Source organism: Gallinula chloropus (assembly GCF_964237585.1).
Source record: "Gallinula chloropus genome assembly, chromosome: 4".
Classification (NCBI taxonomy): Eukaryota; Metazoa; Chordata; class Aves; order Gruiformes; family Rallidae; genus Gallinula; species Gallinula chloropus.
In genome coordinates, this window is record NC_140088.1 from 18,375,461 (window position 1) to 18,400,959 (window position 25,499).

Consider the following 25,499-nt stretch of genomic DNA (forward strand, 5'->3'; position numbering starts at 1 on the left):
TCAATTAGGCAGTTCAGGAGCCTGCTTTACAGATCTCCAGAGGACTGTATCAGGATCACCCAGGAGACTACAAAAGAACAGAGGACTTTTCCCAAAGTCAGAAGCAAAAGCTTAATGGTCACTGTGGAGGGTCTCAATCAAGCAGATGTTTCAAATGTGTGCCTTATTTTGAAGTGCTGAGTTCAATGGCAGTGGATATTACAGTGGGCACCAACCCAAGAGACAGTTAAGGAGGAAAGGCTAGTGCACAAAACAGGAGGGAAAGCAGAGCATGAAAAACATTTTTTCACTTGCTCTAGTAGTCCATGAAACCTACCCTAGAGAGGCCCCAACAAGCAAGTTAACTTCAGACCTCAATTACAACACGTGAGCAACTTTATTGCCCAACCAAAAGTACATTAGACATTTATGATCTCATTTTATTAAACTCTCCTACTTACGATGATCACTAGTGTGTGTGTGTATATGCAAGATAAATACAAAAATCTATAGTATATATTTGTATATTAACAAGACTAAAATCTCACCTGCATAGCAGGTGTTGCTGCAGCCACGTGCTTGGGTTATGGATTAACCAACTCCTATCAAAACCTGGGGTGTATTGACCAAATCTGAAGCAAGGAAGGCAGGTGTTTTTCCTGCGGATCTAGCCAAGGGCTCCGATTGAATTACGTCAGGGGAGAATAGCTTTGCTTTCTTCATGAAATCTGATTACAGAAAGGGAGAGGTAGCACCTTACACACCATGGTGAAGCTTAAAGGACAACCTGCTTCTCCTCTTACAGCCCCTTCTGCTGGCTACTTTGATCTAAGTTTTATTGTCTGGGTTTAACACCTTCACCTTTGATTTTACAGAGAACTTCTTTAGAGCCATTTTTCTATGCCAAGTTATTGTTCAAGTCTTTTCAGAGAAGCCACTAATTATGCAGGATGACAGAAACTGGACACTTGTAGTTTTGGTGAAATACAAGATTATTCTCACTGGTGTTGAGCAGGTAAGGGACAACCCATTGAAGTTTTACTTTCTAAGACCATTACTTAATAAAAAAGTGCACTTGCAACAGCTCAGCACGTTATGTGTGGAACCAAGTAATTCCTGAATGCAAGAAGGAGACCCAACATAATAAAATAATACAGACTAGACCGGCTTTTCAGCTTGCCTCAGTATGATGCGCATTGTACAAGGTCTTTATTATACTACCACTACACATCTCAATGCTGTAGTGTTGCAGTTTTGCATCATACACAGAATTGTAATTCTTTTCTGGAAGCCAAGAGAACCCAGCCTGATTTTCGCCAGAATCCTACACAATAACCCTAACTTTAAGGCCAGAAGGGTTTTTGATTTTTATGCTTACCTGATGTGACAGGCTGTGCAGCATAATCCTTACAGTTCAACTCAGTAATTTCTGCATCCAGCCCAGCAACCTGTATTAGAGACTGCATTTCCCAATACACAGACACACACCTGCTATACAATAGAACATCATCCTTAAGATGCACTCTGTTTTCTATTTTGACATGGATTTCCATTCTTTCAGATGCTGATGATCCTTTGTCAATGAGATCATGCAGGACAATCAGCCTCTTGGACAGTTTTCCAAACTCAGCATGATGTTGTAAGCACTTCCAGCTCTGAAAAGTCAGATTGTTCACTCACCTCAAAGAACAGAATACCAGCAGTACAAAGGAAGACGAGGCTGAAGAAAGCCTCAAGCACATTTGAGGTGAATTTTAGGTCCAACAGAAATTAGAGCTCTCAAATAACTGCTGTTTAGAACAGTCAACCTGTCTTTATTCTCGTATTTTTTACAACTGCGGTGGTACCTTAATTACTGCAATCCAGCAGTTTCCTTACATTTACTAAACTTCCAGCACATGTGCCAGCCTCAGATCATCTGTACTAAATATAAATCAGATGGCAAATCAGTAATAGTCCTTCCTTTTCTTTTGATAAAGTGGGAAATAAGTAAGAGAGAGAAGTTTAGATATTCCAGGATTTGTTCTACAATTTTAAAATAAAATAAAAAGTTACATACAAGAATAGGCAGTAGCAAAATTATAAACTAATTGATGTGGAAATGTCAATGACATCTTATAAACATACAACTGAAGTTGACAGCTGTTGCAAAAAAGAAGGCAGTATTGTCTGCTAGCAAAAGCAGTGAGCAGGGACTGCAGGTTTTATTCTTAACTCTCCCACGGATTTTAAGCTCAGCTGTGGGCAGATCACCAAATATCTCAGCTGATCATCTACAAAATAAGGATAGTAATATTTTCCTATCCCAGCAGGATGTTTTCAGGAAAGTACTTGGGAGGCATTCAAATAGCACAATGATGGGGACCATGAAAGTATCTGAACAGAACAAAGGCAACACCTGCTCAACAAGCTTAATGGGAAAAAGATGACTGAGACTGTTAGAAGGAATCTCTAGCATTAAAGAAAAGGACAAGCTGCAATTGTCTTCAACTTACAATCCAAAGTTTAAAAAAGAAAAAAGTCAGCACCAGTAAGCCATTTTTATACAAATACTGTGGAAAAGTTTTAAGTATAGGACTAGATATGACAATCAATGCAAATAGGCTACATAAATGGTTGGGAACGTAGAGACGACATTTAAAGTTTTCCCTTATAGTAACTAACAGAGGTAATTAATGACAAAAATACCATTTTGCTACCTTTGGCAAACAAGCACATATATGATGGAAGTAACTGTATACCAGCTTTTCCCACAGAATTGCAACTGTTTTAGTTAACTAAGACACTTTTAAAAAAACACACATACTTCATATGCCTTGAGACTCCATTTTTTAAACAGCATTGAAGGTTTTCCTCACATTCTTTATGGGAGGAAAGGCGGGAAAGAAGTGGCTCCTCCAGTAGCTTGCTGTACACATCACTATGTACTTAGTATTTGAAGAATGCTATCATAGCTTAGAGGGTTTTTCCTGAACGTTTTCTCTGACTTCAATATTTTTCTCTATTTGTAGAGCTGCTATTCTCTGAGTATAAAGCACAGAATGAAATATTAAGTTTTTGACTAGGGAAGTCCAAGGATCTGGTGTTTATTCCTGAATGAGCAACAGATTTCCCAGAACATTAAAGTCTTCATTTAGGTATACCATGATCTATCGTAAAAAAGAAAAAGTGATGGCATCTATGGAAGATGCAAGAAAGCCCTTTCACAGTTCTGAAACACATTAGCCCACACTTTTATAAACTGACATCCCAAGGATCCAGCCACCTCCCTTTCTCCCCACTGGGGTCTAAGTGCTCAATTCTCATTAAAAGGATTCAGACCCTAAGTTCCCTTGGATCCAGAGAAATACCAGGCCAGTTTTAATTAACATAATTCCCAAGAACACGGCATTATTTTCTGTACAATTATCTAGCTGCTTCTGGGAATCATTGTTCCTCGGAAATAGCTTTTGAATTCACTCACCAAGCCAGGTTTGATGGAAGAGCTAAAGCATATGCATTGCACATTTTGTGACAACTGGTACCAAGTAGAGTGCAAGTAGTGTCCTTACCAAGGGAAAGATCAAGTTATGTGATTGCTCAGCTTGCCAGTGAGCGAACACAAACTGGAAGAGCAGCACATTCCTTCTCTTGCCCAAAAAGGGATTTAGAAATGAGATTAAAGGGAGCCCATCAAGGAGGACTGCAAGAAGTATGGGGAGACCCTGCAATGACCAGGAGATACCGGTTGAGTATTAGCAACAGAGGACTTAAAACTAAATCTCATCTTCCTCTTTAGAGTGGGAAGCTGAAGGAGAGGGGTTTTTTTTCTATCCATACTTGTAAAATATTTGCATGTTGTAAACATTTGTAAGCCATTAGCTAGAACCCACAGCACATGGTGTAACAACAAAAGCAAGGTTTGTTACAGGCATGGGAATTCTTTCCAGTGAAACAACAGTGAGGTAGGCGAGACAGGATCTCGGGGACCAGCAGAGGCATCGTCAAGCAAGGGCAGGTTCACAAACATCCACACAAAGCTGTAGCAGGTGACCATCAAACTCTTCCTAAAAGGGTATCCAAACAAAGGGGAGGCTGTGACCTCCAGTGGGTTAAGAAGCATCCCTCATACTCAGCATCTCTTTTTGCTGAAATCCAAACTGTAACTTGTCCTACAATCAGCACACAGAGAGAGATTACACAGCACGAACAGCTCACCCTCTCAACAATTTACACACTTGAATAGTTTAAAACAACACTATGCTATGTGCCTGAAAAAAAGATCACCTTCAAAGTTCTTCCCAACTCATACCTTCCACATTTCTTAAGACCTTTGTAACTGTCCTATAACAAATGCCTCCCCCCCACCTGTTGATTTTTAAATGCAGAGCCCAAAGTGGGAACAGTGTGACCTAAGGGAAGCACGATTACAAACTATGGCAATTTTCTTTTGATCTCTTTCAGATGCTGTTGGCTCATTCACTTTATAGTACTCTAAGCCATAAAATATTTGTGTTATAACACAAAATATTGTGTTATACTTACTCTGTTACCTACTTCCACATTTTATGCTTCTAAACTCTAGCAGTCTATATTTATGTCTTAAATTCTACTTTGATAAAAGAAAGGAAATTGCAAAAATTATCAAGGTCATTTTGAAACAGCGTTCTATACAGTGAAGTGACGAGAGTTGATTGGAACAGAAACCAAATCTCATCCCTCTACATGCCTCTAATATTAACAAAACAGCATACTTCGGGTCCTAGGCAGTTACACTGCATCTGCACGTAACCTCTTCTGTCTTCTACTAGTAAAGATAATGGGAACACAGATGCTGAACACAAGAGAAATCAGTAACAGGGGAAAGGTAAAAAGCAAACCACAAGAACTTCAACACCTCAATTATTTTCATATTTTAAGAAAGAGAAAGGTTTTTTTTAATAATGCAAACCTCAAATTTGACCTAGTTACATACATTTGTTTTTATGATTTATACAATTATTGCATAAGACTTGTGGTCATTTACATCTTTCAGTACAACTGACATTAGGTATCACAATGTTGTATTCAACTCTAGTTACGCTTCCAGTCAAAGACACAAATGTGAAACAAGAGTAAGACCATTCCCTTCAGAAAGCCAACATGACATTTGTTCAGATGCAAAGACTGCATAATGGAGACATCTGTGATAATCCTACACCAGTTTCTGTTGCTTTGGTAGATTGTAGTGGAATACAATGGTAAAAATCCAACAAAACCCACCCACAAACAACCCTAAACAACCTTAGGAGACAAAAAAATAATTCAATTTGCAGGCAGATAAGAACTGGCCACTTCCTTTTTGGCAAGGCAAGCATTTGGGAAAGGGGAAAAAATTCAAGTAGTGAGGTAAAAGAGTATTGAACCTCTACAAGTAAGTGCCAATAAACTGTTGGTGGAGATTACATCACGATGGAAGCAACAGAAACCATCCTGACGTAAAACCATACTTAAAAATCCACAAACTCCTATCTAGAAAAACCGTGTGGTGATGCCCTTACCTACTCACTGTGATGTGTCTAAGCACATGACTGAAAATACGAATGGTAATGCCACTGAAACCGGGGTGAGTGAGTTACAGGGTGGATTGTTCTGGAAAAGAGACAGGAGCCTGAACAAAGAGGAGAGCATGGCTTGAGAGGCAAGATAACAAAAGTATGGATAGATTGCTGGAGTGCCTCTGAGCTCAGCTCAGATTTTTTCTACACCTATGCGAATTACAACACGTATTTTGTTCCACAGCACAAGGAAAATAAGCAGAAAATGAAGGCACAGACAAGAATAACCACACAAGCCCCAAACAGTAAGACAACAGTGAAGAAATTTAAACTCAAATGTGCCGTCATCCCAGACATTTACCTTCTTTCTTTCCTGTATAAGCGTGAGAACACAAAGGGGGGGAAAAAAAGGGGAGGAAAGTACACAGGATGACTGCTTGGCACTTTCAAAAATTGTTTTCTAAATAGGATCAGATAACTTACAAACACTAGCAGTGCTTTAATTACTTTCTCCAAGCCTTTGTCAACTCAGAGATAATCACAATGTCTGTTTTGGTGACAAGTGTCTCAATGACAAGGCAGCACCCCAAAGGGTAGTTTTATTTTTATATAGAAAAATAGTAGTTGGGATTGATTGTATTCTTCATAGTGATTTACTAATTATGTGACAAAGACTCAACCAAAATCACCTTTTTTAGAGGAATCCTAAGGAATAATGAAAGGCACAAGGACATGATTTACTGTTAATGCTCTATTTTACATTTGTTGATGAAGTTATTTACCCAAAATGTATTACCCAGGTGAAAGTTTGTGATATGGAACATGTGGTCACTAAGCCCTAGAAGAATGTGATCTTGCAATACTGGCTGAGCACTTTTAATTCCCACAGACTCAAATGAAAATTTGAGCTGCTAAGCACTTTGATTATCCCAATCAACCTTCCCTCCTCTAAGTGAGAGGCTTGAAGTGATCACGGTGCTATATTCTGGTCAAAAGTTCACAACCCTCAGCTTTTTCACAGAATATGATACAGTGTAGAACAGGACTTGGAAGAAAGCAAAAGGAAGAAGTTCACTAAAAAGCAATGTGAGAATTTTTACTCTAAGGGACAGCTCAATTTTACCACATTGGAAACCACAAGTGCAATTGCTCCAAAATTGCTCCAAACTGCTGTCAAAGTTACCACCGTAATGCAACCAGCACAAACCCTAGATCAAAACCAAGGAAAACCAGAGGATGTGCGAAGTAGACACTTCCTGTTACAAAGTTGAACTTGATTATGTTCTGATTAACTCATGAAAATTTGCTAAGATATGCTGGTGTCACATTTCAATAAAATAGTGTTTTTAGCTCTTACTACTAAAAGATGAAGGATTTTGTACTGGTCCTGCCTAACCCATGCATGAATTGGGGGGTCAGTCCTTGCCACACTCACCTACCAGAAAAGGCAGTTCTATTTTCTTGTGCTGAAAAAAAGGTAGATTTAGTGGTTACAAAGTTCATGTTTTAAAGTGCATTGTCATTTTGAACACACTTTCCCTTCTTAAAAAAAAAAATAAAATAAAACATTCTGATATCAACAGTTTATAAAAATAACAGCTGCAATATTCCTTTAAAATTGCAACTTAAAATCAAGTCAAATTAGCAGGATTCAAATCTTTTTCAAAAAAAGAGAAAAGATATGAACCAGAAATAAAAGACTTCTTTCTGTAGAGAATTGCCAAGCAAAACCTCACATACTGTCCTACAAGTGCCTCTCCTAACAGCACCTCACAGAAAATTCGTTCAGTTTCTTCCAGCTGACAACCTCAAGAAAACAGAGGTCTACATAAATTGGTCCTTCCCAGCAGTCACCTACATAACTGCAGGTGTGGATGCTGGTGCAGTTTTTCCAGCAGCTCTTCCTCTGTAGGTTCTTCCAAAACATCTCTACAAAGAAAAAGCATGAGTTGTTAGGGACAGCAAAGGAGCTCCTCAGCATTTGTTTTTGCAATGCACATACTGAGAAGTAACGTGTGCTTGTTTCAACAATGAAACAAGGAATTAAAGTTACAATAAATTGATGCTCCCTAAAGATGCATCTACTCGCAAGTGATCCATCCTTTACAGATGTGTCACGGAAACCAGCAGCTGTTTTCCCATAAGAAGCAGGGAAGCAATTTCCTGCACTCAGTACAACACAACTGAAGGTCAGTAGATTTGTTGTCCTGAAAAGCTCCCAAATGAGAACACGTTCCCAACGCTACTATTGAATATCCTATGCGCACCAGAAGTTCCACTTGTGCATGATCATCAAGTATCAACTCACCACCCACAATATCATAAGCAGCCAAAAAACGTGCATCACTTTCCTCATCTACCCTTTTCTACTCCCTCTCAACACAGCCATTGTATCCCACAAACCCCCAGCACCTCCTCTCCCATCACACTGTGGGCAGAAAGCACATAAAGGTTAGGCTACCTACTCAGCTTAAAGCAGACATAAAACACTTAGTAATGTTTTTTTTCAAACTAACCAATGAAACATTTTGCCTTGGAGGAAGTGAAAGACAAGCCTTTTATCCTTTTGCAGCCAGCACACTTTCTTTAAAACAGCTGAACACAAAAACCTAGCTGAGTTACCAAGTCTGATAGTGCAACTCACCGGAACATTAGTTCAACTGTCCTCTGGTATTCGATATCTGAAAGGGGCTCTCGATGACAGCGACGGTCCCACTTGTGAATAAAGTTCTGCAATGTAATAGGAAGAGGAAAAAAACTTAAAGACTACTTGTGCTGACATCAGAATAGAGGTTGTATCATGTCAATATGTTTGCAAGTAAGGTTTGGGAGGGGAGGCAAGGTTTGCTTTTAACACAAAGTGGCAGAACAGTGACTTTTTTAGGCATCAACATATTTACTGGCTGCAGATCGCTACTTTAATCAAGCCTGTTGTTCAGGAATGAAATCATTTTCTCACCAGACAGTAAGAGAAGAGTAGAGCAGAAGACAGGCTTGCTGCCTGAGATAACTGTGTGAACTACCCACAAGAGTTCACCTGCTTTGATTTTTTTCGTCTTAGAAAAACCCAATAATATATAAACGTACTCCTAGTTTGAGCACCACAGCCTAAACTCAGCTTCTGTTTTCTGTTTTTTTTCCCCTTATCCATTTTTAATTGCTCTGACAAATCAACACCTAGGAAATAGACAGACAGTTCAGACAAAAACAAAAAAGGTGGGGGGGAAGGAGGGACAAAAATAATAAATGACATCCTGGTCTCCTGCTAGAGAATGCTCCATCTTGGCTCTTACAGCAAACTTTAGCCACAGTCCTCTGGAATTAAGCATGTGGAAGACTTTGTAGGATTAGCCACCAGTTAGAAAAGAAAGTATTTTCTGAAATGCTCAACAGCAAAATAGATGCGTCTCATGCTCAGCCTCAAAGTTTCTGTCTAAAAGCTTATCTTTCTGCCCACAGTAATAAATTTTACTCTCAATGCAGTCAACAACGACAGCATCTCCAAATGAAATTGTTGTAGTTTTTGAGATAGGGTGAAGTGCCCTCTACAGGTACTCAGTTTCTTCCATTGCTTGTAAGAAAAGCCTATGATAATTAACCTGGAGTAGATGACTATAATTAATGTTTCCCTCACCATCAAAAATTCAAAAGGTATTTGGATTTTCAGAGAAGAATGCACACACAAGAAACCGAAGGAACTACACTTAGGTACCTACCTTTCCACAGCTTCTTTAAAAAAGACCTATAGAAGAGGATCTCTTCAAAATACACAATCAGCTGAATTGGTTTAGTGTGGAACTGAATATGGGTAATAATTCAAATCAGAGTGGGAAGAAAAGAAGAAAAGAACAACCAAATAAAATAAGTATCTAACTTTTAATGCACTAACTCAATTTGCTGATAAATTAAAAAGAAGCCCGCAGCTTGAATAGCTGACACAAGTTAAATGCAAACATCCAAGAGAAGCAATTTTATAATACTTAACACATTTTTCATCTTTATAGAGAGTGAGCAAATGCACACACCCAATGAAATACAACCAGATTTATGAGAAAGTTGCAAGTAAAATATACTATTGTCTAGGGAAAAAACGCTTCCTGAATATGCTGGGGGAAGGGCGGCAAAGAGAAAGATTACATAAAACCAACTACTTTCTTGGAAGTGCTGTCTGGGTTCTTTTCATTTCCCACACAAATTAGAACCTGTCTTCAGGATCTTATACCAGATAAACACACTTTCTTACCTCCAGAAGTAAAGCTACGAAGAGATTAACCCAGATGACAGACGATATCAACCACCAGGCTACAAAGTAGATCTTTGCCCACCTGCAGATGAGATTAACAGACAATAAGAAAAGTAGACTGTAAATAACCTCAGCCTGAAAGTGTCTAAAGAAAGCCATACATGAAACCATGTTTTTCCTTGAAATACAGTACCACTACTTTCTTAATGTAAAAGGAGACCTGCAACAAAGAAAAACTCTTTGCTTTTTATTAAGTTAGCCCAACAGACTCACTCCCCTCCACCTCCACTTCCCCCCCCAAGATACCTAATTAGACTCTGAAGAGACAGAAAAGAAGTCGTACTGGATGAAAGAAAAAGATCCATCTAGGCAAGTATTCTCCAAGAGTGGTCAAAAGCAGAAGTACAGGAAAGAATGTAAAACCATGGCAAGATACCTATGATACCACCCCCTATGTGATCTTCCCAGTCTGTAACCATTTGAAGTTCAGAGATTTCTTGAGCTAGGAGGTAGCTTACATTCAATGAAGATCCCAATGGATCTCTCTTTCACAACTTGTCCAGTCTTCACCAGACCACATAAAAAAATTATCACATATAACAGCCCAGAGAAAAGCATTCTACAGCTTAACTACATACAGAGTTAAGGAGCCAAGGACCACTGGTACAGCTCGGTTTATGGGAATGTTTGAATGAACCGGATATCCTCTAAAGCTATTAAACACAATTGACAGATACATCCAAGGTTTTAAGTCTACCAAAAATTGCTCACCCACAGGGAAAAATGCAGAAGCAGCCCAAAACTAGTTACCATGATTCACCAATACTCACTTCTGTGAGATTGGCTCTACAGCAAGAGCCACCCACCAAACACATGTTGTAAACCTGTTTATAACCCACTAAATTCATTCACTCTTTTTTGGTACAAGATGACCACCAAGCCAGCTTCCAATCCCTTCTAGATGTGACAAGAGATTCACAGCATCCACCAAGTGCTAGACCACCCATCAAGTTACACAAGCTTAACTTAATACTTCCTGGCTCGTTCTTTATTTTCTATCCATCTGAATTGACCCTAAAGAAAGCGGCACTCCTCTTAGCAGATGGCAGGAACGGTGCTACATAATCAGTTCTTATCCAGTTACTTTATGAACTAGATTTATATGGGACTTTTTCAGGATTATTATTGCTACTTACGGACTTGAATATCTTGAAAATGCTTCCAGAAAGACTTGCCAGTTGTTCACCACCATCACATCCCAGAGGGTCACCACTGCTGCCTAAATACCATGAGTAAAACAGAAGATGAGTGGCTATATCATGCACTTAAACCTCCGCAAATGAGGGGAAGAGACAAGCAGAGAGGGAGAGAGAGGCAGATTCCATTCAGTTATCAGACTTACAGCAAAGTCATCAAAGTTGTTTGGCCAATATTCCAGCTGTTCGTAGGTTCCACACTGCAAAGTGCCATTACTGTACGTTGTATTCACAGTGCTACGAGAGAATCACAGGCTGACATAAGCAGAGCTTTTTATATACTATACCTTATAAGTGAGATTTTTCCAAGTGCCTTCTAGAAAGTTAAGTATTTTATATGGGTAGAAAAACAATGGAAACAGTTACAAAAAGATTTAAGCTATAGCAGGATAAGACTTCAAGCTACAGATAAGCATTCCTGCAACTTCAAAACAGCAAGAAGAAACAGGAGTAACAGATTTTAAAAGTCTGTGTGATTTAACATTAAAAGAAAGGTAGCTCCAAGAATAAGCAGGCAAAAAAAAGCTACCTGTAACCAACCACAAACAACTCAGAGGTATTGAGCTGCAAACACTTTTGAAAAACATATTCTACCCAAGTAGTGATGTTTAGAAAGTTACCTGATATTTCCCAAGGGAACAACAGCACCTTTAAATAGCATTATGCCAGTTATAGCAAATGCATAGAAAACCACCTGGAAGGAATATAAAGAAGTACTAGTTTTGAATATTTCTGTCACTAAATAAAAAAAAATAAATGCAATTAGTACAGAACTCACATTGGTAGCACAGTCAAAGGGATTTGTCAAGAACAATGCCTGAAGCTATTAAAGTGAAAAGACTTCTCAATGTGTGAACTACTTAACTATTGCTTTTTATTATTGTATTTAACTTTCAGCTGTTAAAATGTATTAGATCATTTTAATTTACAATCTATTTTACTTTGCTGCAACTCAGAATACTGATATTTAACTATTAACACTGCAGAACAGGGTCTTAAAAAACAAAACAAAATCCAGTACCTGTATTTACAAGGAATAATCTAAATATCTGGAATGCTTTCTGCTAGATTCAGAGAAAAAGAGCTTGTACTAAATGTAACTGAAGGGCAAAACTGAGTCAGTATTTTGCATTATTTCAGCAACTTCTTTGAAAACGTTAATCTAAAAATATAGGTTTCAATAACACAAAGGATTTTAGAACTTCTGCCTGTTACTTGTTAGAAATACAAGCCTCTTTAAAAATAACTATTTTTCACAGTCTTAAGCAACTGCCTAGATGATTTCTCAAATTTTATCCTAAAAATGATCATTCTAGAAATAACCTACAACTTTGTTCCTCTGAGTAAAGAGCCATTTATCCTAAGACAACTAGAAAGAAGCAAAGGCTTCAAATGAAAATGTCATATCTCTGTAGCCTCCTACAAAACAGACCCAAGGCGGAAGTCTGGGAGGAGAAGAGAGACTGCCTCTATGAGTCACAGCACTTGGAACACCACTGGATTAAGCTGAAGCTGACATTCCACAGTCCACCAGAAGATGGGGTTTCTGGCTTGGTAATAAAATTAATTTTATTCTTTGGAAAGAGAGACTCCCAAAGCACACACTGTCTGAGAAATTAGTTAATCAATCACATTGCTTTAGCAGTGTGTGTTCCAGGTTAACATTAGGAAAGATATTTTGCATCAGCTGCTAACAGAGTCATGTCATTGTGGTGGAGACTCAGTGACATCTTCTACATAGCCTCAACCAATGGAAGCAGCAAACACCATGGCTCACTGCCTCGCAATCAGGGCAAAGCTACAATTCACACACCTGGCATGAAGAACAATAAGCAGCAGATACTTAAACCACTTCTTGAGCGTTACATCTTACATACATTGGTAGGGACACCATGCTGAAACACTAATGCATAATTCCTAAAAATCAAATCAGGCACATTATTACAGGCTCCTGCCATCATAGCTATGTCTTTCAGAGACGAAAAGTCTTGCCAGCAGAATGCTACAGCCCAGGTGTGGCCGTGTCAGTAGCAACACAGCTTTTGGGTCCTTGTGTAAAGCACAAACCAGCTCACACCATAATTGCTCTTTCCTAGGGCTCAGATATGTAGGCTCTGTCAGAGCTCTGCAGTGGCAGTAGTGATACCACTTATCCACAACACAACCCTAACCAGCCTCTGACAGGGTCACAAGCAAATGTGGGCTCCTCTACCATGGAATACAGACTGAACCAAAAACTGGCAAAATGAGTAATACAGCAGTCAGCCTTTAGACAGCTTATGACATTGAGAAATGAATTGGATAATTCATTTCCATGGATTGGATAAGTTTTCCATTATCTTAAATCTGTTCCTAACATATGCAAGATTGGCATTTAGGCTCCTAAAATGTACTTTCACCTGCAAAAGCTAACTTCCCCCAAGTGCACTCCCACAGTATTTCTGTTTCGAGTGTTACTTGCACAGGACAAAGTTGTTACTAACTTAGCTTTGCCCAAGCCAGTACCTTTATTTCCAACTGCAACATAAACCTTTCCAGAGCACAATTTAAGACCCGTTCCCTACGGATAAATGCAGAGATTACTAATGACAAAAGAGAGATATTCTGGGTAAATTATGCTCAAAGTATATTCACTAGAAGAAATTTTTAGACAATACTTACTACACAGCAAATCCTTGGTCTCTAACCTCAAATTAAGGTAACCTAAAGAACCCTGCAAAATCAACAAACAACTACCCAGGAAATTCTTTGCTGTACCATGAAGACAGATGTTTCTTGCAAAGCCAGAAACAAAAGAGCCGAGGAATGCAGGATTTATGTAATGGACATCACACATTGTGATCCATCCCTTAATCACATATTTACAGAGTATATGCTCTGCACAGACACACCCAAAACAGGATGGCAGAGGGTTTTAAAAATCATGTCCAAACATGTTAACTCAAGACCTTCTCAATTGAACACAGTTTTGAAGTTGTTTTGCTCTTTTGCAAGGCTGAAGGAGCTGGCTGATGTGGTTGCCGAGCTGCTCTCCATCATATTTGAAAAGTTGTCGCTGTCAGGCAAGGTCCCTGGGGACTGGAAAAAAGGTCACATCACTCCCATTTATAAGAAAGGGAGCAAGGATGACCCAGGGAATTACAGGCTCGGGAGCCTCACCTCTGTGCCTGGGAAGATCATGGAACAGGTCCTCCTGGATGACATGTTGGAGCACATGAGGGAAGAGCATGTGATCCGGGACAGTCAGCACAGCTTCACCAAGGGAAGGTCGTGCCTCACCAATCTGGTGACTTTCTAGGATGGAGTGACAGCATCGGTAGATAAAGGGAAGGCGACCGATGTCATCTACCTGGACTTCTGCAAGGCCTTTGACACAGTCCCCCACCACATCCTTATCTCTAAACTGGAGAGATGTGAACTTGATGGGTGGACCATCCAGTGGATAAGAAACTGGTTAACAGACCGTAGCCAAAGGGTGGTGGTCAATGGGTCTATGTCCAGGTGGAGGACGGTGACAAGCGGTGTCCCCCAGAGGTCTGTCTTGGGACCGGTTCTGTAACATCTTTATCAATGACATCGATGATGGAATTGAGTGCACCCTCAGCAAGTTTACAGATGACACCAAGCTGAGTGGTCAACACCACAGAAGGAAAGGAAGCCATCCAGAGGGATCTTGACAGGCTGAAAAGATGGGCCCAGGTGAACCTAATGAGGTTCAACACTGCGAAGTGTAAGGTGTTGCACTTGGGCTGGAAGAATCCCAGACACAGATACAGACTGGGAGAAGAGCTCCTTGAAAGTAGCCCTGCTGAAAAGGACCTGGGGATTCTGGTGGATGAGAAACTTAACATGAGCCAGCAGTGTGCTCTTGCAGCTCGCAAGGCCAATGGTATCCTGGGCTCCATCAGAAGAGGGGTGGCCAGCAGGAACAGGAAGGTGATTGTCCCTCTCTACTCTGCCCTTGTGAGGCCCCATCTGGAGTCCCGTGTCCAGATCTGGGGCCCCCAATACAAGAAAGATGTGGAACTGTTGGAGAGGGTTCAGAGGAGGGCCACAAAGATGATTAGAGGGCTGGAGCATCTGCCCTACGAAGAGAGGCTGAGGGAGCTGGGCTTGTTCAGCTTGGAGAAGAGAAGGCTGCAGGGGGACCTCATTGCAGCTTTCCAGTACCTGAAGGGAGCCTATAAGCAGAAGGGGATTCAACTTTTTGAAAGGGTAGACAATGGAAGGACAAGGGGGAATGGATTAAAACTAAAGGAAGGAAGGTTTAAATTATATATTGGGGGAAGTTTTTTACAGAGAGAGTGGTGAGGTGCTGGAACAGGCTGCCCAGAGAGGTGGCGGATGCCCCGTCCCTGGAAGTGTTCAAGGCCAGGTTGGATGGGGCCCTGGGCAACCTTGTGTGGATCCAGGCCTGGAGGTTGGTGGCCCTGCCTGTGTCAGGGGGGTTGGAGCTCTATGATCCTTGGGGCCCCTTCCAACCCAGACCATTCTATGATTCTATGAAGGCTGGGTAAGGAAAATCAGGTTACTTTTAGCATCCAGATTAACTTAATTCAAACTAGAGTACCCAGACTGAGGCAAGGACTCTGAAGTTTCAAACAATCTTTTAAAGGCACTCTTAAAGGAAACTGATAAACGAGACACTGTCACTAGGAACAACCCATAACAAAACAATAGTTTGTTCCAGCTTTGCAAGGCACATCCTGGAGAACAACTGCCTGATTAAGGTGAAATGTTACTTCCTGTTCATGGTGATTGTCAAAGAACTGTGTTTGCTGTTTTGAATACATACCCTTAGTATACCACTAACTATAGAAAGGAAATTGCAATCTCGCATCATGACTTACCACAAGGATTCCTGCAAAGGCTCTCAAGTTTTTTATCAGATCCAGCAATGTAGTCACAACCAAAGCCATGAACTAAAACAAAGCAGAAATGCATATGCATTACTTGGATCACACTTCCAATCTGTATCAAATTGTTTTTCACTAAAAGGGTAAAGAAACACCAACCAGAACGATATATAAATGCAGGTCATCATTTCTATAGTGATACTTGCATGAGGTGCCTACAATGAATGAACAATGCTGCAGTCCTTTTCATAGGCAGACATTATGCTAAGTTTTAAATATCCACAATCACTGTGAGGATAATCACAAATGCCCCAGAGTGACTGCTCATATTTGATCCACATTGCTTCTGGTTTACAGTTTCCACTGACATTATGACCTCTGATTACATCTGGTAGATATTTATGGTTATTGAACAAAGATACAAGTTCTGCACCTGACATTAATTAAGGTTTAGCTTTCAAGCAAGTCTAAATGCAGGATTTTAACAAACAACCTAAAGTGATTCCAGATTCAAGTACAGGTATTCTGATGGAATTACTGACACAAGGAAAGGGGGAAAAAAAAGGATTCATCCCAAATAACCCTTCGCACAACAGAAACACCTGGCAATATCTAGTGAAAGCACATCTATCACCTCTTGAGGACAAAATTCTTCAAGGATACTATATCCACTCATCTAGTTACGACTGAGCACTGCACAGTTGCACAAATATTTTTGAAACCATGTCCCCACTTCAGAATACCAGAATCAATTGCAGTGACATCAATGGAACTTCAGAGGAAGCTAGATAAAGAGAGTCAGTTTGTGAGGTGCTGTGCAACAGTCTGCACAGTAAATTATAATCAACTCAATTGTAAGAGAAATTCAATCTACTACATGTTACTCTTAAAGGCTTTAACAACATTGGTAATTTGACCAAAGAGTTGAAAAGTGTGGAGGGGTAAACAAACACCTTCATATTAGGAATAATCCGCAGGAACCTGAACACGATCAACATGTTCACTAATCGCACCATATCCCACAGGGATAACAAGCCCATGAACTCAGGTCTCCTAGAAAAGATGAAAGAAAATCATAGAAATAACTCAGGACAGAATGACACAGTTAAATCTACCAGGCTGCAGCTAACTCTAAATTCCCCACAACTTCTGGTTAACATCCATGGTATATTAAAAAAATTGAGGTGGGGGAGGAAGTAGTTTTATTTCCTCATATAAATACTCTTTATAACCTGTAACTGACTAGACACTGCATCCAGTTTTGGAATCTCTAACACGTGAAAGGAAGAAACTGCAGCAAGATCTTAGCAGACAGCTAAGATGACAGTCAGGGGCTGATGCACGTGACCTAAAACAGAAGCTGCAGAACTGGGCTTGTTAGACTACTCTGCTTCAGGAAGCTCTAATAACAGCCTTCTAATACTTAGGAAGTGGTCCTCAAGAAAACAGAAGCAAGGCTGTTTAGTGGTGCAAAGTAGGAGTGCAAGGGACAGCAGGTGTCACCTGAAACAGTGGAGGCTCACACTACATATAAGGAAGAACCTGTCAGCCATCAGGACAGTAAGACTGAGGCACAGATTACCCAAAGAGGTTGTGCAAGGCTCCATCATTGGAGGTTTTAAAGATGCAACCGGATAAAGCTTTGAGTAACTTGCTTTGAGCAGAAGGCTGGACTAGAGATTTCCTGAGGTCCCTTCCAGCCTGAATTATCCTATATAAAAATCTATAATCTGTGAAAGGAAGTACACTAATTTAGTCCGCAGGAATCTCAGCTATAGTAAACTCTAATTAAGCAATCCATTCAGCCTTCACTCTTAAATATGCATTTAGTGCTCTTTAAAGTTCATCTTTGTACTAAAATACCTGGCTAAGTGGCTTTCCTTCTGCTGGGGGAGATGCACCAAGTGTGGTCTTTTCAGAAACCAAAGCAAAACAAAAATACTGCTGTAGCACAAAGATGCACATTCATCTTTCAGGGTATGCTTGGCTGAAGGTAGGCTTCAAAAAAGCACTAAAATAAGAGTCTTGCCAACCACCTTTCTTACATGTCTATTGCATGAACGATGCTCCTACACCTCAATAGTCAGATGAGGTTTTAGCTGACCTTTACACTGACACGCTGGATGCTTCTTTGCTGGAAAGGTGGACAGGTGGTGAGGGACAAAAATCATTAATGAAAAAACCCCTTGGCAACATAGATGTTAACTCATGCTTTGCAGCACCAATATGTTAAACTCTAGTAATAAAATAAATTATTTAAAACAGCGCTGCATAGAACATGAACGTAGAACATAGTCATGTTTAGTCCTGTCCTGAAGGCATTACATCTATAGACCAAGCATTTGCCAACAGCCTACACCATAACCAGCAACAGGAATCAGAATGGCTCATGCGGATTATAATCTGTTTGTCATGATTGACAAAATAAACATCTAAGTTTTACTGGTGCTTCAAGATACTCCTGTAGTGTGTACAACTGTTGTCATTCATCACCTACATTCAAGAATCCATGGGCAAAAAATTAAACCCAAAGATAATCAAACTGTAAGTTAGATTAGTTAACACCATTAGATTGTCAGCAATTAATATCCTTACAGCAACCACCCCTTTAGGGTGATTGGAACACAAGAAGTGTTCAAAAATAACCCATCACTAGCTACAACATCTACCAGGTCTCTTCACAGACACTAATGTAAATTAAGGTAACTTCTTGATTGCAACATAACAAATATCCTGAAAAATTAGAGAGCGCTAGTGCCTTAAGAATAAGTTTGTGTAAAGAAATGAACTATTATAATGTGTTAGAGATCACTCCTGAAAGTAAAACTCAGGAAGCCTTTGAGAAGTCCTTTGCTTTCCTCTTTTGTTGCATTGATTTCAAATTTTATGAGACAAAACAATGGGGTTTGGCTTTTGGAAAAAAGGTCAAGATAGTTATCCAAGATAACTGTATCAAACGCAGCTGCTTGCTATTCCAGTATAGATGAATAGTTTAAGTCCATGGGAATTCTTCTAAATTTCACAGCACAAGACTCAGACTTAAGTCTGCACACAGAGTTGAAGTGGCTTTACCATCTGTTTAGGAATTCATATGTAACTTTCTTCCACTTATTCATATTGCACAGCCTCTACTGACTACAAGGGCAAGAAATTCTACTAGGTTTTATAAATCATTGACTGGACTGACAATCATAATTCAATGACATAAGTGTGTACGAACATTTCTCTATATTCCCCTGAGCCGCCCCAGACATCGAGCAAAGTGCAACAGCTCAGAGATTACATACCAACCAGGATGAGGAAATCCATAGGCAGCAAAAGTTGCTATCTCCAAAATCTTTAGTTAGGGAAGAAAAACCCAAAAGGTCAAAATCTTACTTTGTAATTCTGAGTAGCAAAATTCTTAACAGAAACATTTTCAAGAGCTTTAAGCTGTTAATTTCAGAGCATCAGACTCACTTTCAAGCTCTGAAATTGTTATGTTTTACTAGGTATGCCCCAAATTTATTCAATGTATGCACATAATCCTGTGGTGATACATATAAGGATATACAATGAAATCACATTAACTGTGAATTTGGCTTTATCTGCCATATGTGTTTCAGGCTTTTATCAAATACTGAAAATAATCTTCTGACATTTTTTTCTTTATTCAATGAACAAAGTGATCTTTGGCTATGTAACAAACTTCATTATGTAATGACTCCAGAATCTGAATGTTTCCAAACAACATGAAAAATGCTGCTTATAAGAAAGCTCACCTTTTCCACCAATGTAAAAAAGTCTACCTCCAGAAAATACACTATGAGCACCAAGCCCCACCAAAATATTCAAACCACTGAAAACTACATCTGTCTCAGCCTGTTTAACTTAGCATATTAGTGTTAAATAAAAAGCAATTCCACTAGTTACTGTGGTTCCTGATCATCCTAGTTAACAAATCTAGAAATCCAGACATTAACAAAAAGCTTACCAGCAAAATTACAGTCAGAAGTCCATCAAATCTGTTGCTTGGGTATGACAAGTATCTTTTCAAGCCCATTGCTAAGATTTTCAGCAACATTTCCAGCAGATAGTATAGGATGAAGAAGCAGTTGATAGCCTTCATTCCAAAAATAATAACAATTAGAATTACCAACATGTCAGAGAGCAGTAATAACTCTAGAAATATTATTGAGTCTTACCCCCAGAAAGAAGTCATCTCTTTCAGAAGGCTGCTTATCTGCATCCATCACCAAAACCACCTTAAACAACAAGAAATATTTTATTAATCCACTGCTTTACTGCTAACAAAACAGATTTTTCAGTACAAGAGTAAAACAGTCTTCTATGTTTTGCATAGACCTCTTCAAGCATTCCCAGAACTTTTAACTGCAGGCATTCTCTAAGATTTTGTATCTCTAAAGCTTCCCAAACATGGACATCTGCTGCTAAAAGTGGTTATCACAGAGACTAGAAAACGAAAACAGGACTGAGGTTTGCAGCAAGGAGAAAGGGGGAGCCAAGCAAAAAAAAGAAGCTAGAAGAAAAATCTTTTTACTTACACAGATAGAAATGATGTTTGCAAGGGCTACAACATTCCCCAAGTAGCCAAAGTAGGGATGGCTAAAGGCAAACTGCATTTTCTGCATAAAATGTGATTGGTACTCTGGACTGGGAGGATGCTGAAAAGAACACAAAGGACTTGCTAAAACACAAAGTATACTCATTTTAATAACAGAGCAGGTAAACCCACACAGCCTCAGATTTAAGAAACAGACCTTGAAGTCAAACTTTTCAAGGCCACATGCTAATTGTCAAACTTTTCAAGGCCCCATCTCAGCCAAAGGCGCTTTAATGTTCTGTCTATTAGTACCAAGAGATCAACCCATTCAAATGGGTTGGCAATTATTGAACGCTCCAAGATAACAGCAAAGAAAGGAGATAGTCCAACCTTTCTCCAACTCCTATCCTGCATTTCCTTGTAGTGAATCTTCCTACTGTACAAAATGCACAGAGCCCTCAACTATAAAAGCAACCCATGAACAACTTAAAAAAATCAAGGGCACTTGATCATGTGTTCAAGAAGGTTTTTTGTAAACTTTATAGCAGAATACTATCACTTATTTTTGTGCAAGAACACTCAGTTTATGACACTCCATAAATGATTTCCACACACATACTTGCTTAATGGCATCTTTGTCTAGTTCTTCGAAGAGTTTCTGAAACTGGGCAGCTGACAGCTGGTCACAGGAGCACATTTTGAGTGACTTCACATGAAAAAGAAACATTCAGATCAACAGCTGCAATATACACATCTTCAAAGAGTGTCAACGCCCTTAGAAGTCTAGGACTAGAGATGTAATACAACCTACATCAAGGTATTAGATTAAGCTTTGGTACTGCCAGATGACCGTGGGATTCGTATCGCCTTTTCTACTTCCCCTCCCTGGGATCACATGCTGCTTAAAAGGAGCACTTGAATTTTTAGTCTTATCTAATATGCCATTACTATCTTCATTTCTTGGATAAAACCATGTCAGTTACCACTTTTCTGCACTACCTAAAAGGATGGAATTATTTCACAGACTGTAGAACACGGACAGACTCCCATAGCATGCTAAACACTAACTGCAACTGTAGCACACACAGCAACAAGAAGATAAAACTTGGATTTGCATACCTAACTAAAAATGCAATGGACAGCTCAGCACAATTACAGAGCAGGGTGTTCATTTTCAGGAAACTCTGCTTACACACCCCCTATCCCAGATAATAACAACTGGAAGCAATACATGCATACCTCTTCATTCCACTTCTAACCTGCACATTGGAAAAGCCAATTGCTGATGTTATAACTGTCAGCTGTGACTTGTCACTTCCTTTTGGCAGAAGATCTTACAATATGGACTTCCAAATCCTGCTGCAATCTTGTTCTCAAAAAGCAACATAGCTTCTAGTTTTTCTGAAACCACATCACTAGTCTCCATATCTCCTATTAGAGCTAAATAATTTCTCATATATCTGAAAACTATGGCAGGAATTGTAATGTTTAGTTAAGCAAAACAACACTACCTGTAGCCTGAAATAAGTATTAACACCTACTGGGAGCCACACAGCTAAAATTCAATTAAAAAAAGGCATTTTCAAACATAGAGGGAAGCTGCTGTAGACAGCAGCTCTAAACCACAGTGAGAAATACTTTACAGAGAGAAAGTAAAGCAAATAAAATAACCTGTGCAAAACAGTTTTTATTACACGTCTCTACAGGTGAATGAGTTCCTTATCACACCAACCAAAGAAATAGCAAACTTGAGGTGAAATCACTGCCTAGGGACTGATTTTGTTCTAAACACCAAACCATAAACAGACACTAAGCTGGGCTTCTGTTCACACTAAAGAAAGCAGCATAGCGCAAGCTGACTTGAAAGCTACTACTCTTACATCGATGTTGTGATTAAGGAAATTTCCATTTCCACAGCTGTGGACAGTCACCAACACAAAGGCTAATAAAATCCAGTTCTTACTCTCATGATGGCTTGCTTGCAGCGAGAATCCATTTCAACCTTCTGCAGTACCTGTATTAAGGCCCCAGTGCTGACATACAACCTATTTAAAGAAAACAGGATGGGCCTTGAAACAGCTAATTGTCTTGATGGCAAAAATAGCTGTTCCAAATGCATGCCTAGCTCTTTTTTAAAAAGCAGATAAAATCAGAAATAAAACCAAAATAGACTCCATAAGAGGTCCAGTGTGTTATAAACATCCAGTTAAGAAACAACTAAGAGATAAGCAACTGTCAATTGTGAAGAAGGTATCTGCAGTAAATACATTAAACAAAACAATATGAACAAAAATCTGATCTTTTCTGCTAGATAATCTACATTCCTCACTTACTGCTGTGCATTAGCAGGAGCCTCTCTCAGAGAAGAAAGCACTTCAAATGCAGCCCGGATTCCCAGTCGCCTCCTGAAGAGGGAGGACTGAACAGATTTCTGGACAGTAAAAACACCAAACACCACAGATTAGACAAATTACTTACACTTGTTTAAAGGAAATTCAACTAGATGATACAAATAAGACCTGTAAATTATTTGCCCAGCACTCACACAGAGCCTACTGGCAAGCCTCTGAAAGGGCTAAAATAGTACTTTCAACTAAAATAACTTTTCAGGAAAGTGAGATACTGTTGTTTTTTTCCCCACTGTCAAAGTTCTTATCATTAGCTACTAGGGACTAGTTGTCCAGATACTGCGCCCAACCAGACAGACACTCCACAATTTAAAGAGAATACCATGAAAAGTCATAGGCTGAAATCAGTGAAGCCCATTCCTACCAGAAGGACTTGGGGAAAATCAGGGCTACCCATCTCCTTATTCAGTACTACATCCTTGGTCAGATTATATACTGATCCTCTGGCACATACCCCAGATTTTCAATTAGAGATCAGACTAGAAGACTTCCCTAGGCTTCACTCCCTTCGAGAACTCTGTGTACAAGGAAGAAAGCAAGCAAACAAGTCTCTAGAGTTCAAGTAAACAGCCAGGTCATGGTCTATTTTTAATTCTGGATTGCTTAGGCACATGTCTATTCCGGAGACAATGGCAACAGCAAAGCTCAAGTTTTCACAGAAATTCATACTGTGCAAAGAGAAAAGTGTTACACAGCTTGTCCCACTCCAGCTTCTTGACAATAAAGAAGAAAGCCTGAGCCACAATTTTTCATGTTTTGTTGGGTTTTTTGCGTAGTCATCACTTTCAAGCTTGGCTACTTTACTGGACCCAAATTATAGCATGCTCTCACAGGGGAAAGAGGAAAATTGAGAAAGAAGGGAAGAAACAGACCAGGAGCATTACGAAAATTACTCTTTGCATCAGTTTTAAACGTCTTCCCACAAGAAGGTGGGGGGCAATTCCTTCTGTGCTCAAAGCTCACTAGCCAACAAACTTTACCTTCTCTCTGAAGGTCTATTAGAGCAGCTATTATTTCACTTTTCCTCCTCAAACCCTCAACTCTACCCCTCTAAAAGACTGAACGAACCATAAAGACAATGTTAGTAGGGGGAAGGAACTACAAGACTATATATAAATACAGGGGGAAGTAAGTAATGAAGAAACTATAAGACCATATTTAATAAAGGGGGAAATCACATCCAAAGTTTCCAAGTTTCCCCTGCCACTAAACCTTAAGTAGACTATAGGCACAAGAAAAGGCCAGTTGAAACAGATGCCATCAGGAGCTGCTGTTCATTCCAACCTACAGAGGCCATCACCATACTGGCACTAAGGAAAAAAAGCTTAACATACAGCCCAGAGTTTAGCTGTCAGCCTCTGGTGCTTTTGCATAGCATTACCCTAACTCAGCTTTACCAAAAATATTCCTGTTGAGCTGTGATGCTGTATAAAATATGGAAGAGGAAAGTAAAACACACAGGTGGAAGTGAAACTTTTGAAGAACTAACTTGACTCAAGAAAAAAAAGTTTCAGCATGGAAGTTACAAAGCTCAAAGAAAAAGTTCAAATAGTTCAAAGACGGAACCTCAGCTCCCCTTGTGACTGATGACCAACGATTCAGTTGTGTGCTAGTGCAATAACCATTAATACTTAGTCCAGCACTGTGTTATTTCTAATAATCTACTATGTAGGTTAACCTCTAAGTAACTGTGGTTGCCTTTGGATGTTCTGTATTCATTGCTGGAGATCCCCACCTGCGCCCATGCAGCCTCCTCCTTCCACCACCTGTCCAGCCAGTTACTTCTTTTTGGAATCCCGGCAGCAAAGTCCCAATTTCAACCTCTTGGATGAAGCACTTCTAACTAACAGATCATTTGGCTTACATTGTATCTGCTTTCTAAAACACTCTCACCCCAGATCACTACAATTCCTCCTAGACTGTTCAACTGCACAATGTCATACAGCAAACAAAGGCACTCAGGCTATTTCCTGCTATGAGACTCCAGATCACACTCTCAGTTGCAGACTAAACAACTGGTATACAGAATGCAACAAAGCACATTGCACAACTTGTTAATAAAGGAGAAACTAACTTCTAGTGATCAGTCTGTCACCATAGACTGCATGCTCCTCAGACAACGTGTGGAAGTACTCTTACTTTGTCAGCTTTTAGTTCTCTAATATAGACACACAAGCCAAAAGAGTTCAAGACACTGCACATCACATTCACATTCCACAAAACAGAGGAGAGAATCACATGTAATCAGGCATCTTCCAGAAGCACACTGAAGTACTACACAGATGACTGGCACTGCATGGAAAGTAAGCATAGGTTCCTTTTATTTGAGAATGGATACTACCACACATAACTACTATACCTTCTGGCAAATGCTTCTGCTACAAGCCAATCACAAGGTTCAAGTCCATCTTTTAAGAGGTGGCAGACTGCTCTAATCATTCTAACATTGCACACACTCACCATGCTGAAAACTCCAAAGATGGAGATGTTTTAGTCAGCAATTCTTTGTTATCAGAGGCTTCTCATGTTGTGCTAGTCAGAGAAATTAAGTGCTAGTATTTGCAACAATAGCTATTTAAATAGTACAACAGGTTTTCTTCACAGAGACCAAGTTTGAAGTTATTTGTTCACTTGTCCTTGTTCAATTTTATAATAGCTTGATGTTGTTTTTCTGTAATAGACAAAGCTGCAGATCCAC

General features: G+C 39.6%; 1 protein-coding gene across 1 annotated transcript in view; it reads right to left on the reverse strand.

The window, feature by feature from the left end:
- Positions 1–7,345: 7,345 nt before the first annotated feature.
- TPCN2 (two pore segment channel 2) overlaps positions 7,346–25,499 on the reverse strand; it is a gene marked incomplete at both ends in the record, with an annotated part of 32,567 nt that continues 14,413 nt past the window's right edge. The window contains 15 exons of the mRNA XM_084263330.1: positions 7,346–7,424; positions 8,140–8,225; positions 9,739–9,820; positions 10,935–11,017; positions 11,141–11,231; positions 11,615–11,688; positions 15,845–15,916; positions 16,804–16,903; positions 19,138–19,187; positions 19,824–19,952; positions 20,035–20,094; positions 20,395–20,514; positions 21,013–21,099; positions 22,357–22,438; positions 22,727–22,824. Coding sequence (XP_084119456.1) covers positions 7,346–7,424; positions 8,140–8,225; positions 9,739–9,820; positions 10,935–11,017; positions 11,141–11,231; positions 11,615–11,688; positions 15,845–15,916; positions 16,804–16,903; positions 19,138–19,187; positions 19,824–19,952; positions 20,035–20,094; positions 20,395–20,514; positions 21,013–21,099; positions 22,357–22,438; positions 22,727–22,824 — 1,293 coding nt within the window. The remainder of the gene's footprint in view (positions 7,425–8,139; positions 8,226–9,738; positions 9,821–10,934; positions 11,018–11,140; positions 11,232–11,614; positions 11,689–15,844; positions 15,917–16,803; positions 16,904–19,137; positions 19,188–19,823; positions 19,953–20,034; positions 20,095–20,394; positions 20,515–21,012; positions 21,100–22,356; positions 22,439–22,726; positions 22,825–25,499) is intronic.